We start from the raw sequence: 14,724 nt of genomic DNA, 5'->3' as shown, positions 1-14,724 counted from the left end.
CCCCCCCCCGCTTATCAAATGACTAGGCCTTTGGGGCAGGTGCTGGTCTGGCTTCAGGGTCTGTGGCTTGTGGTCCTCTGTAGTAGGAAATCTTAGTGGGGACTTGGATGGTTAATGGATCTGCCAGAAAGCAGGCCTGGGGAGTCACATGGCCTGAATGGGCTTTTCCCCCCGCCCCCGTCAAGTCAGAATATGCTCAAACATCTTCCCAACAAAGCTATCTGACATGGAACCCCAAATTACTGGTCCCTTAGAGTGTTGGGATGTGCTGTCCCTGTTGCTGCTGTCCCTCTCTTCTCCCACAAAGGAAGTAAAGGGGCCAGTGATTCCTGGAGCACTGCCTTCTGATGCCCGGAGAAGCAGAAAGGTAGGCTTCACGAGCGTTCTTGCTTTGTGGGTCTCTGCTTCTCAGTCCCGCATCTGTCGCTCACTCCCACCCCCTGCCGTGCCAGGCTAGCATCATGGCAGGTCTGTGCAAAGAAACTTCTTAAAAAAATTCCATAAGCGCTTGAAAGCTGAGAAACACAGATCATTAGAAAACGTTAAGTCTCCAAAGCTCAGGAAAAACTGGGTAGAGAATCGACCCCTTTTCTGAACTTGTTGTTTCTTGGGCTGACCTCATGTTGCAGCAAGACTCAGACATGAGGTAACTGGTCTGCTGTTAACATATACGGCATCACCCACACTCTCTCACTGGTTACCAGACGCCTCAGAGGTGACCAGAGAGCCCGGAGGCACCGGTGGAAACTTCCAAAGGCATTTTGAAAATTTTTAAATTTTAAAGCCTGCGTGTGTTGCTCCCATGTCGTGCACTGTTGTAGAAGGAGGCAGAAGATTACAGGGAAGGTGAGTGTGAAGGACCCACCAAATGACGGGGAGCAAACGAAGAACTCATGAACCCAGAGCCCGGGAGACCAGGAAAGCAGCAGACACCCGTAGGCAGTATCCAAAGATCTCCGCTTCAAAAGGGCTTGAAAATCATCAAGGTCCTTCACTCCAAAGCTTAACTCCTCCAAGATGCCAGGCAGCCTGGGCTAAGGGAAGCAGACACTGTACCCGGAGGTTGCCCGTCCCTCTCTGCTCCAGGCTGTTACAAAGCTCCCTTCTAGACAGAGCCCACCCACATCTGTTTTCAGCTCCTGATCTCATTACCATCTTCTCTGGCCACAGACAAATCCTTCAATACTTGGGGTCATTGATAGACTACTGGGCCTGGATTTCTGGGGAAGCGTTAGGGCGAAGATTATTAGCATGCCTGAAAAAATTCTGTTCCTATCTCTGTGTAGGTTTAAGACCAAATGAAATTCGTATGAAATTGATGGGAGCTTGATGCCTGAGAAATCTCATACTGGATACATGTTTTGAGTGAAGACATGCTTTCTTTCATAAAATCTTTTCCGAAGCTCTTTTCTTTCTCGCTGTGCCAGGAGAAAGGGTCCCAGATACCCTTGTGCACCCAGAGCCTCTCCTGTGCTCCCAGTTTGGCTAGCAAGTGTGCGTAGCTAGCAGCCGGCAAAGGTTGGGTTCGGGTCTGCCAGAGTGACCCTAAGGACAAGAGGAAGTTAATGTGTAAATTTTCAAAACCTTAAATCCTAAATCCATGGATCTGGAGTTTACTGGAGGAATTTAAATCATTGTGCAGGAAAATCCCAGCCAGGATATCCATCTATTTATAATTACAGGACAGGGCAGTTTCTGGAAAGGGGTTCTCATGGAAACAGTGTGACTATACTCTGGCAGACCCCACTGGGTCACAGCTCCCTAGTTTTTCTCCATTCCTTACTGTGCTTCCCTTGGGTCAGTCCCCTTGAAGGGTCTGTAAGAACCAAGGTGACTTTGGCAACTTCACAGGCTCTGACCTGGGACTCCTGCTCCTGTAGCATGCTGCCCAGCCAAGGGGCAGGGAGGGCGGAGACAGACCAGTTTCCTGGTCCTGGATTGGCTGCATGGGCAGTCTTCATTTAAGGGCGGGCCTTGCAGAGTTCTGCCAGCCATGGGACTTGGGACTCCACCCCGCCCAGACAGAGACAGGACACTTACTTTCCCTGAGATAACTGAGATGTGACAGCAGCACTTCGGTGTTGTAGAGGGAGGTGGCTCGGAGGAAGTCCTCCTTGTTCATTTTACACAGTTCCTTGCCATCCATGTTTTGGAAAAAGGACGTGTCGATCTCCATCAAGCCATACTCCTTTATTGCCCACTCCAGCCACTGCCGCACATGCTCCTGAGTCCACAGCGTGGGGTCTGCAGGGGAGATGACCGGTTAGCAAGGTCTGGGCCGGCCAAGACCCCCTTCCCTTCACCAAGGCTGAGTAGACCCTCCCTATTCCCGCCCCTCCCTCTCTTCGCCCTCCTCCTTCCGCCTGCACCCCTCTCCAGCTCCCTCAACCCCTGTGTCCCCCACTGGGAAAGTGGGTTCCCTCCCAGATGGTTCCCTCCTAGAACTCCCATCTGGCTCTCCACATCTGGCACTGCCTGAACCACTTAGCCCTCGGGGGAGGTTGTTAGATGTCTCCCCAGGCATCCCAACAGAACATTCTCTTTATAGTTTTTGGAGGACAATTAAAACCTTTGCCTGAGCAATGGTGGCATCAAAATGAAAGTACACACAGTCCCAAGGATCCAGGGACCAAAGTCTCTGGAAAGGGAAACCATCTGTATCTTAAGAACATGAACGATTTCACGGAAAAACATGGATCTCTGAGATGGCTATGGAAAAGAACACATATGTACACACTTTTGCTGAGATTCCATCTGTACAGTTGGAAAACCCAGTGGTGTGAGCCTTTAACAGAAATCCAACCTGGGTTTTCTCCCTGTGGAGACAGCTATGCTGAAATCTCTACCAGATCATTCCCAAAACATTTTTATGGTATTGATGTCCCCAAGGTTGAGAAAAGGTATTGGAGAGAGAAAACCTTCCTTTGAGTGGACAGGAATAATGTAATGATTGAGGTCATCTTCAGCTAGAACCCTCAGAGCTCCTTTTTGGCTAGGTGTGTGTGTGTCGGGGGGTGGGTAATACTTTGAGTGCTGGTGATGAGTTCCAGCAAATTCCACAGCGGGTAAAGTACTTGTATCTTATCACTTATCACAGGCTGGAAGTTATTTCTTTTCCTGGCAACCAATTATTGGCAAATCCAATAAACACCTCAGGTATGCCCATCATAAAAAAAAGAAATGCCCATCAGACAACAATACTACCTGGCTCTTGGCCACACAGAAAATCTGTCCATGTGAAACATTTAGGTGGGAAACCATCTACTTAAGCAACAGATTTTGTGGTGGGAGTTGAAAGAATCATGGGTGGAGGCAAACAGTGTGAACTTGGAGAGTCATGGAAGGCTTCCTGAAGGAGTGGAGGAGACTAGACATTGTAGGTCAGCTGTCAGCCCCGGGGCTCCTACTGGGCCTGCTTTATTAGCATGTTTCCTTGGTAAGAGTATCTATGCTGCTTCTCCTCTTCCTTACCCTCCCATTCTAAGAGTCTGTGAAGGTTCTTGGCAAAAATGGGGGCCAGGTTTGAATGATTAGGAGTGACCATGGGAGGAAGTAAGGTTCTGTTGCCTTCCTCACACCAGATGCGAATTCCCCACCACTTTTCTTCAGAGCTTCTGCTGATTGCCCTCGGTTACCATAGGCTCTCCACTCCTCCTTGGTTTTCTATGTGAGTATCTGGGTGGCAAGGGTTGAATCTGCTTTGCAAAGTGCCTAGTCTCCCCCCAGGTGTGACAGTGGCTTCCATATTGGTGCTGGAGGTTGAGGAGCTGGCCCGAGAGGCAAGAGTAGAATTTGGACTTACGGGTCACAGGCTACTGTGACCCGATTTGGGGGGCCTACTATCTGCACCCCAGAATTGGGGTGCCTCCTGTGTGCGGCTACCCCACATGTCCCATTTTTCACGTATCCAGAAAATCCAGCAAAATAGCTTTAATTTTCATTTTGTGATTAAAAAAAAAAAAAAGGAGTTCTGAAAGGTTAAGTCACCAGCTCAAACTTAGGTCTTCCTAGGATTTCGCTTAGTGGAGGGGGTGGATCCCCTCCCCCACCCCCAGCCAAAGCCCCTCCTCTTGCTTTTTCATGATCCTGCCTTAATTAGGTCAAATAACAGAGCTCCTCCTATAGGTTCATTGTATAAGTCTATATGCATATCTCTCTCTCTCTCAAATTTCTTGGTTTGCTTTCCTCTTTTACTCTCCAGAAACAATTAGGCACAGACCATTGGAAAATGGAAATACTTTGCACCATTTCAGAATTCTAAGGAAAAGTGGCACAGGTAGGGCTTGGGTTCCACAGCATTTCATTTCATCCACTCTTCTTTGCTTCTCCTAAATCCTCACTTTTAGTATTTGAGGCCTCAAATTCAATTTTACACCATATATTTATTTTATTATTTCTTCTCTTGCTTTGGGCTCTATCACAATATTATTTCTCTCCCTTTACAGCACAATGAATTATAAATCTTCCACTCTAGATCATGCTAAACTCTTCCAAATGTATTTCCTGGATGATTTAGTCCTAGTTTCTTCCCATCTGAACCTGAAACTGGTGATTAACCAGGGCCCTCGTTTATACTTGTCCTAAAATCCCACCATAAATTCAATCAGTTGCTCATCAAATGTTTTATTGCCTTGATTTGTGGACTCACCCCAATGAGACTTTCCCTCATGTCCAGGAGGCTGGCCTGGGGGAATCCAGAATGTCTGAGGATAATGTTTAAAGATCCCACCAGAGGTAAAATAATGAAGTAAACCCATAGCTAGTGAATTCATTACAAGAAATGCTTTGAAAACCCTCTGATATGAATCTACACTAGTAGTACAATTACTACTGTGGTTACCTGGGTCCATCGAGGACTGACATTTTGATATGCCTTCTGAAAGTATTTCGATAGCAATTCAGAGTTGAAGGGTCAGCCAAGCAATCTGGCCACGTTTGCCAGTCACTTCCAGAAGTGACTTCCCAGAAGTGACTGCGGAAATGAGATGGTTATCGACATTTGGTTCAGAGACAATCTCTGATCCCCTGTCTTCGGTGCTCAAGATTGCCTTCCCATGTTGGCCACTGTTTGGGGAAACAGGGTAGTTTGATGCCTGAGGAGCAAAGGCCTGGTGAGGCTTGACTTCGCTTAGGGAAGAACAGGGAGGTTCCCACCATGTCAGTTTACTACTGCTTTATCGCCTGCTTCTTCATTAGAAGGGAGAAACATGGTTTTCTTGGACCTTCCCAACGCACCTGAGCTAAACTTTCCTGCTGTCCTGAAGGAGGGAGGAGACCAAACATTAAATGACAGAAGTAATGGAATGTAGAGAAAGCAGTTCACATGGTGCCTGACACCTGCCAAGTGCTCAGAGCATGGCCGCTATTCTTCCTTTTCCTCCCTTTCCTTCCTTTTCTTCCTTTCTTTTCCTTTTCCTTCCTTCTCCTGTGAAGCCACATGCTTGTGGAAGAAGGAAACTCAAAATCCTTTGTGAACAATTTTCAAGTACTACATGGCACTGTAGGAAGAGTCCCCGCTAGCCCAGCTTCTCCGGCCTCACGGGCAATCACACCTCGCGCCACCCGCCATCTTGAATTTGGCCCAGAACGCAGGGATGTGGCCATAGTCCTCAGAGCTGGTGAGACACAGCTTCCCGTGGAAAATAAATACAAAAGGGCATCGGGAGGAGAGGTTCATTACAAAACCATGCCTTCCAGGCCAACAAGCAAATTCCTTCGCGTTACCTCAGAGAGCTAGCCCGTCCTTTGCTCTCAGACAAAACTGCATTTACACTTTTCCAAATGGAAAGGGTTTTGCCTTTTTGGTCATGTTATTTTGGTAAGATTAGTTGTAATCCCTGCCCTGGAATTCACTTTGCTTAAGATTTGGACATTCTTGCTCCTTCCACCTGGCACCAAGTCTATACGTTGCAGTTTTCAAACCCCCTCTCCGACCAGGCTCCAGAGCTTGCTGATCCAGCAGAGGTGGAGCGTCCGGCCAGGGGACTGAAGGCTTGAACAATGATTTTTATTTTCTGTAACCAACAGCACCAATACCTAGGAAAAATGGGCTATTTTTACACAATGACCTAACTTGCTGCACACATTAAGGCGCTCTGTTTGTTAAATATAGTTATTTCTATTTTGAAACTGAAAGAGCTGGCTGTCATTTTGGAAAGGTGGGACTCTGCGGATGCCAGGAAGTCCATGCCTGATGGACACGACAGACCTCTGTAGCTGCCCCTTCTCCTTCGAGGCGAGGGCGGGGCCGTCGGGAGTTCGTAGGACTCCTTTTGGATTCTGACGGCCTTGCCTCTGCCTCCCTTGCAGGCCCCATCCTGTGGTACCAGGCCCTGGGGGACAGTCTGCGTGCTGTGACCCATCTGAAGGTGCTGGTGACACGTGGGATAGTCTCATGGAGGGCACTTGGAAGGAACTGAGAAAAGCAGCTTTTTCCCAAGTAGGCATGTCCATTGGGAAGAGGGGACTGCCTAGGGACCAGGCCCACAGGACAAGCGTGCCCTCCAACTTCTAGCCCAGAAAACCGAGGACACAGATGCCAGCCGGCAGCCTGGTTCGCAAAGTACCTGCGGGGACGATGACCCTCCTCTCGTTGGTGGTCATGTTGGGAGGAGGGGGGCCGTTCTTCTCGTCCATGTAGCTGTTGTAGTTCATGGCGTTGGACTCGCTTCCACCAACTAGCTTGCCGCATTTGCTAACACTGCAGTCCACCGGAGACTCCCTGGAGTGAGAGGACACAAAGCCCAGAGGAAGTCATCACTGCAGCTGCCATCGGCCCAGCGTGGGCAGACAACCATGGCGCCGTCTCCCAGCCCCACTTGGGGTAGGGCTGCTGCTGCCGCTGCTGCCTTATTTCTCTCCTCCGCGCCGCCACCAGAGTCTTCTTCAAATCCCAGCCCAATCCTATAATTATGGTACTTACAAACTGCTGGCAGCTTCTTACTGGCCTCAGACTACAGTCTGGACTTCTCAGGACGGCGCTTGCAACCCTCCCAATCTGACTGCAGGGGACATTTTTAGCCCTGTCGCCAGGCAACCTGTACTCCCCCCACAGGTGCCCTGCCTGGGCCCCAAGGTGGCCCCCAAGTAGGCCTCTACACCCCCCATGGAGCTCTGTGTCGGCCCGGGTTCTGGCACTGGTCACACCATGGGATTGTTAGCCTGGTGGAGCCCCTTCCCCCTGGCTGGACTGGGGGTCTCCCGAGAGGTTGACATTCCTTTCTCCTAAACCTCAGTGTGTTATGTCGAGCCTTCCATGGGAGATGAGCAATCGGTGGTTTCTGAGTGGACTCTGTCTACTGCACGTTTATGATTTTAATGCATTTCTCATACACTGTTCTAGCTAAACTTCCCAGGACTCCTCCACAGTAGCCATGGTGAGGGTTCACACCTCCTCTTTATGGTTAAGCAAAATAAGAGGTGAGGTGACTGGTCCAGGGTCGCACAGCTCATAAAAGTGGACACAGGACTCAGGTCTTCAGTGTTAAGCTTTCCTATCAAAACACACAGGCAGGCATGCCCAGCTGGCTCTGCTGGTGGAGCATCTTGGGGTCCCGAGTTCGAGCTCCACAATGGACAGAGAGTTTACTTTGAAACACACGCCCACGCACATATGCAAAGAAACTGGGTACTGCATGAAGAAGGACTAGAATCCAAGAACTTCAACTTGCTAAGTTGTGGCCCTGGTGACAGGTTGCAGCCCTGGCCACGGTCACGGAAGAACCATTAAGGAAGTACACAAAGGAAAAATCGTCCAGCCCAGCCTTGATGTCCGTAGGCCAGTGGAAGGCTGCTCCCTGGCCTCAGCGCAGCCTTGAGCAGCTGTCTGGAGATCTAAGCTGACACCCAACTTGTGCCTCCCACCCCCAGCCTGGAGGAGTTTGGCAGAATGTTCCACACCCTCCCCAAGCCCGACATCATGGTCCCCCCAGAGTGCCCAGGGGAACTGCCATCCCACCCTGCCCTAGCTTCTGTTCGGCCACTCCAGCAGCAGCCGCGGGACCAAAGGGGACGACTGGAAGGCCCCAGAGAGGCTGCCGCCGTCGTTACACAGCGCAGGAAGCATGAGACCTGGGAGACAGCCAGTTCTCTCAAGAGCTCCAAACCAGGCCTTCAGACCAAGGAGTTCAGATAAGGTTCAGATTACAGCGGCCCAACCTTGGGCCGAAGAAAGACTCTAGGCTTCCCAAAGGCCTGGCCGCTGCCCTCCTCACTCTGCTCTGGGCAGGGACCGACCATCCCAAGGACGTAAGGAGCCTGGTCCTGCCAGACAGAGCCTCGCAGGGCAGGGAGGGCAGTGACCACAGAGGAAAGGAGGAACGGGTCCTGGAGGGGCGGGGGCAGGGGGGGGCCTCTGGCAGGCCAGGGGTGCCGGAGCACATTCAATAAAGACAATTAAATGAATTTGTTTCTTAATCTGAAAGGAAAAAAATATTGAAGATCACTTATCATAGCTGGGAGATAAATGGTCCACTGAGATATTAGAAGTCAGACGGTAATTTTTTCCTGATGTCTTACAGAGGGGAACATGGGCTGAAAATGAAAATAAGATGTATAACTTACACATGTTAGAATTTAAGGTTTTACTATTCGCCTACTGTTTTTCCAGGCAGAGAACCAAGAACCAGCCGTCAGAGCCCCAGATTGTTGAAGGTTTAATGTCCCCATGGCAGTCTGAGGGGACCCAGTAGCACATCGGGGCTTTTCACCAGTTTGGCCCTCTGGCTTCTGCTGTTGGAGGCCTTGGCTTGCCACGAAGCCAGCCGCCACCACAAGACCCTGGGGCTGTGTCCCAGCCGAGCCAGCGCCCAGCTCGCCACGCCCCCGGCCCCACTGCAGGACACCACCACCACCCCCCCCCGCCAGGGGCACACGCCTGTGCACACTCACTCATGTGCGCACTCACGCAGACCTGTGTGCGCACACACAGACACTGGCACACCTCCAGCACACGCACACACGCGCACCGCCATGGCCTGGCAGCCTTTCCCAACATACTTGTCCATTGTGAAACAACCCAAGGGCAGCAGGAGTTTGGAGGATTAAGCTGGCCCTCCACCAGCGGAGCAGCGTTTTCATTGGCCAGGAAGCCCCTGGCCGAGGGTGGGGTGGCCCGAGCACACACTTCCTCTGGCGGATGCTGGAGTGCAAGGGCCGTGGGCAGGGGCGAGAAAACTCTCAGAGAGGAGAGCAACATCCAACTTGGGGGGGGGCGATGATGGAAGAGGGGTGCTACCCGTTAGCAACAGCAGGGAGTCGGGGTCTGGAAAATTATTTCCCATATCGGCTGGGCCTCTGGGGGTTGCTGAGCTGAAGGCCGGCCTCTTGCCATGTGGAGGTGAAAAGTCAGAGCCTCAGAAATTGCCAAAGGGGGACAACCCTTTAGGCCACAGGTACCTATGGCAGAATCAGGTGTCAGGACCAGGCATAGAGAAAAATAAATTTGAAGAGAGGAAATATTGGGGAAAAGCCACCTGGTCTGGGACGGGGTAAGAAGAGGAGCCAGGAGCACCACGGTGGGATGGGCCCCTGCTGGGGAGGTGGGCGCCCAGGTCACAGGATGGGTGGGAGGAGGACCTCAGAACCGCCCTCGGGACCAGGGTTCTCTTGCTGGGGTGACCCCTGGGGGCTGTACAGGAGTGGGAACCTCCTCATTTCCTGTCCCACAGAAGTTCTCATGGTTCTGCTTTCCCCAGTCTTCTTCCTCCAGCACCTGTGTAGGCACTCACGCCCTGGCCGTGCCTTGGGGCCCTGTGCTCGCTCCCAGTCCCCACCACCAAGGTTGCCCTCAGAGAAGCCTGGCACCACCATAACCATCGTGCTTGCCCAGGCCAGCCCTCCCCTGACTGCTGAAGGGATAGGGAAGGGAAGCCATACCTTTACCGCTGGCTGCCGCCCTCCCCTCCGTTCACAAGCTCTTGGGCTCTGTGCCTCCAGCAGCCAGCAAACGCCTCACATGCGGCCATGGGGCTTGACAGCTACGCTAAGGGTGGGCACAGGTGAAGCCCTGCCTGAAGACTGATCTTTAATGAGGCAGCTGGCGCCTGTGAAGAGGCCCGATGAAAACAAGAGGGCGGGTGAGGGGGAGCACGGATGGACGGGAAGAGGTTCTGCCATTCAGCCTGCCTGCGCTGCTGCTAATTGGTATTGAGCCCTGCATTACTGCTAGCGTGGGATGGGGGCCCACAGGCAGCTGAGAGCCCTGGGACAGGTGACAAGAGGGCCTGGGGTGGCCACAATAGAGCAGGGAGGCGGTGTCGGCTCCAAGCGTGTAAGTCGAAGCATCTCCATCTCAGGGCAGCAGGAAGCCCTGGCAGGGGAGGCCCCAGCAAAGATGCCATGGGCCCTGCTACTTTCTCCTTTTCTTTCCCCATGGGACAGGAGCTCTGTATTTAATGCTGCTTTAAAAATCCTGCCCGGGGGAAGTGGGGGCACCTGGGTGGCTCAGTGGGTTAAAGCCTCTGCCTTTACTCAGGTCATGATCTCAGGGTCCTAGGATGGAGCCCTGCATCGGGCTCTTTGCTCAGCAGGGAGCCTGCTTCCCTTCCTCTCTCTCTCTCTCTCTGCCTGCCTCTCTGCCTACTTGTGAGCTCTCTCTGTCAAATAAATAAATAAAATCTTAAAAAAAAAAAAAAAAAAGTCCTGCCAGGGATTTTCAAGGCTGCCTTGTAAAGTGTTAAGCAATTTAAAACAAGGTGAGAATGCGTGGGTATTTGGGTGAGAGAAGATTTCAGAGACTACTCCCAAAGATGACTCCTTCAGCCTGTAACAGACATCTTCTCGACCTTCCCACTCAGCCCCCAGCAACTCCAAGTGTTCTGCCGAGAGCCACAAGTGCACGGCGCAGGCCTGCGGTCGGCGGATACCCCGCACTCACACAGCGCATGCGAAGTTGCAGAGCCACCCAAGCCACACCGTCGCCTGTGTGACTTCCATGCGCCACGCACACTCTGCACCACTGAGGGATCCCTGTCGTCTTTAGCATTTCCGTAGGACCCCTGCATAGATGTGTCCCTTGTTGTTTTTCAAAAGCAAATTTCAAGGAGACGGAAGGAAATCACCCCTAATCTAGCCATCTGCCCTGACCACTTAGCTATTTTCACCGCTGCCCATAGCTTCTGCAGAAGCCCAGGGACGGCTACCCGCCCAGCTTGGGTGACATGCTCTGTACTGCAAGGTTGAGAACTGAAGGAAGCACCTGAGAAAGCGGCTCTACAGTCACAGACGCAGACCTTACAGGGTGTGCGAGGCTGATCTTCCTGTAAGTGGAATGTGAAGTCTCCACGTGTCTCCTAAGAGCATCCAGAGCCCACCGGCCAGGGCTAGGGGCTGTCAGCGTAGAGTAACACCCACTCAGATTCTGCATGCCAGGCGCACAAGGCAAGCAGGTCCTTGCTTCCCCCCACCCTCCCCACCCCCCAGTAAAATAATACTCTTTCCTCCATGGGATGTTTTCTCCCCGATCCCCCCGAGGCTGAGGCAGGATGCAGCTGAGAGTCATTTGCAGACCACAGCCCGAGGTCAAGTTGCTGAAGGCTACGTCCATCACAGAACCAATGGGCCTTGCTGTTCCAAGAGCAACTCATCCTAACAGATTCAAGCACGACAGGAAGAGATGAGAAAGAGAGCAAACCTCCCGCAACATGGGCCAGCTAGGTTTTCCCTGAGCTCCCCAGACCTCAGTCTCTCCACGTGACCCTGTGCTCCTGGTCCACAGGACTTAAGAGTGGGATGAAAAGCAAGAGGGGCATTGTAGCTTTAGGGACAGAGAATACCTGCTCCAGAGACAGAAATATCTACGGTGTCTCCAAGAAGCACGAAGTCACTCAGAAACCCCAAGTTATCAGAGAATGTGGAGAGAAGGCACCGGCAACTGTGAGATGGTCCAAAGCATTCTGGCCCAGCACTGTCCAGTTAAAGTACAATGTGAGCTACATATATAATTTTCAATTTTCTAGCAGCCACCTTTTTAAAATGAAAAAACCAGGTGAAATGAATATTTTAAAATATATTAATATATTAACTCACTACAGCCAAAAGAAAATTATCCAAAAGAAATTATCACTCAGCCAAAAGAAATGATCATTTCAACATAATCAACGTAAAAATAATTAATGAGATATTTTGCTTTTTCCCCCCATGCTCTCCAAAGTCCAGTGCGTATTTTGTATTTCGAGCACATGTTGGTTTTGGATTTCGGGTGCTCAGAAGTGGCTGGTGGCTCCTGTGGCTGGAGCCTGTGGCTGGTGGCTTCTGTGTGTGTGGCTGGTGGCTCCTGCCTTGGATGCCACAAATCTAGTCCACGAGCCAAGAGACCCCAAATGGGACAGATACTCTGCTTCGATTTTCTCATCGGAAGTTTGGAACTCTTTGTATTAAAGGAGCCATTTCGGTAAAACTCGGGATCGGGGAAACACAGTGTCAATGACGAGACACTTAAATCGCCTGGCATCTTTTTCATTGTGTCCTTTCTTTTTGCATGATTAATTAATAATAGAATCTGACGTGGTTCCAGCCTTGGTAAAGACATTGTTCTGAAAACCCTGGCTTCCTGCTGCCAACTGGGCCAGCTTCCATGTGAGCTCTTGGAGAATATTTACGGGGTGCTAGCAATGGCTCCTGAGAGCCCATGGGATCATCTCTGTTTCCCCGGGGTGGGTGAGACTCGTCTGTCCTTCTGCACCTGTTCTGTCACCGTGGATGGTCTGGGGCAGGACCTGGGAATCAAAACAGCGGTTTCCCTGTGTCACCACAGCCCTGTAAATACCACGTCTGCTCTTTGGGGGGTGATCACACAGTTCTCCTCCCGCTGGCCTCTGGTGTGGGCCAGGGATGGCTGGCCAGTGGGTTCTGAAAACTGATTTCCTTGGGGGACCCTGTTTGTCCAGGATTAGTGTGTGGGAGTGCGCTCAGGGCAGAGAGCAACCAACTCATACATGCAGCCTCCCCTGAGCATGGACATAGGCTCTAGCTAAGACAATGTCCGAAGACCTTGGTGTCAGTCCCACTTATACACCAATGACCTACAAGGCTTTGAATAAGCATCTTCACCTTTGAGTCCGGTTAGCCATGCATCCATTCACTTCTTTGTTTCACGACTATTTGTTTGGCACCTATCAAGGGCCAGGCATCACTCAGTAGACAGAGCAAGGCCCTGCCTGCATTTTAGTGAGGGGTGTGATAAGAGCCAGGAAGAAGGAAGAAGAATCTGAGTGAGGTGAAGAGTGCTGGGTGCTGTTTTCCATCAGATGCATCAGAGAAGGTGACATTGAGACCTGAAGCAAGTGGGAGAGAGAGTCATAGGACTCAACGGAGTAGGAATATTCCAGAAAGAAGGAACACAGGCAGGAGACTCTGAGGCAGGAGTGTGCTTGGAGTCTGGAGTCTTGTGTGGCTGGTGCAGAAGGAAGGTTTAAGACAGGAGGGCTAAAAAGGGTTTCATAGGGATGGGGGAATGGGGCTTGAGGGGGGCTGTGGATTTTGTTGTAAGCCGGTAGAGGATTTTGAGCAAAAGAGTTAAATATTCTGGAAGGTTCTCTCTAGCCACTGTCTGAAGAACAGACTTGAGGAAGGCAAACAGAAGTGGGGAGAACAGGTGCTACTGGGGTGGCCTAGTAGCACAGGTGTTGCTGGTCTGGGTTGGGATGAGGTTACAAGAGTGGTTGGGATGCGGCTGGAACAGATCAACGATGCCCGAAGCATGAAATCTGGATTTTCAGTAAGCATCAGGAAGGTTCGTTCTGGGGTTGAGTCAGTTTGGGAGGCACTGCCAGGCTGGGTGCTGTCGGAAACTGGACTATGAACCCCAAAGTACAGTGTACAGGCAGAGAGGAAAGGGGTGGAGAGGTGGCCCAAGGCCAGGAATCAGAAGGCCCAGCTCTGGTGCTGGCTTTGCCTCCTCTAAATCCTTGGACAAGGCGTCAATCACCCCCTTACCCCACAAAGTCCAATCTGCCTGTAAATGTCAAAATGTAATTGCACCATTTATCTCATAGCATCACGGTGGCGGACAAATGATAAGATGGTATGGAAAAAGTGTTTAACAACTGCACCTTCCCGACACTGTGGGGAAATCATCATCCTTATTATCTGTGTGAAGAGAGGTCCTTTGAGGGGCTCCTGGCTTAGAACCTCTAAGCCTTCTGAAAATGCTAGACTCTGGGACGGTGGCTGGGATCCCAGTGGCTGGTTCTGGTTAGTGGGTTTGAAATGTGGTAGGGCTGGGTGTTCCCACAGGCAGGTCCGAGACCGGGGGTTTGTCTGGGGGAGGTCTCCTTCCCAGCGGCACACTCAGCACCTTCTCTCTCTTTCTCTAGACTTATTTCCTCAGTGACCTCATCCCTTCTTAGTGACAACTCTTTAGAGATGATGCCCAAACCTATGTTCCAGCCCCTAAACATTATCTCAGCTTTAGTTTCCAACGCCTAGCAGACATTTTTATCTGGATATTCTACTGATTGCTCACAGGAATCTCAGAGGGAACATTGACATCTGTTCTCGAAGCATTTCCTTTCCTACCTCCCATGGCTAACGGCACCGTCCTGGCTAAAAAAACAGGCAAGCTCCAACGATCTTTTTATTCTTTCCTCTCATATACCCTCCATCCCCCCAAAACAGTCTTCAGTACGTGTCCACCTCAGCCCCCCTAATTATCCCTTTGATATGTCCCTCCTGGAGCTATCTCTCTTGATTTCCTTGATTATTACCATCACTCGGATTCAGAAC

At 51.1% G+C, this 14,724-nt stretch overlaps 1 protein-coding gene across 2 annotated transcripts in view; it reads right to left on the bottom strand.

Moving 5' to 3' along the window:
• Positions 1-14,724, bottom strand: part of FLI1 (Fli-1 proto-oncogene, ETS transcription factor) — a 114,802-nt gene that overhangs the window by 36,958 nt on the left and 63,120 nt on the right. For both annotated transcript variants that reach the window (XM_032868905.1, XM_032868906.1), the window contains 2 exons: positions 6,567-6,721; positions 2,041-2,244 (listed from right to left, as the gene is read on the bottom strand). In XM_032868905.1, the coding sequence (XP_032724796.1) occupies positions 2,041-2,244; positions 6,567-6,721 (359 nt within the window). The remainder of the gene's footprint in view (positions 1-2,040; positions 2,245-6,566; positions 6,722-14,724) is intronic.

Source organism: Lontra canadensis, unplaced genomic scaffold (assembly GCF_010015895.1).
Source record: "Lontra canadensis isolate GAN:19392208 unplaced genomic scaffold, GSC_riverotter_1.0 scaffold36, whole genome shotgun sequence".
NCBI lineage: Eukaryota > Metazoa > Chordata > Mammalia > Carnivora > Mustelidae > Lontra > Lontra canadensis.
The sequence above is the reverse complement of the archived record's forward strand: the minus strand, read 5'-3'. Positions and strand labels throughout refer to the sequence as shown.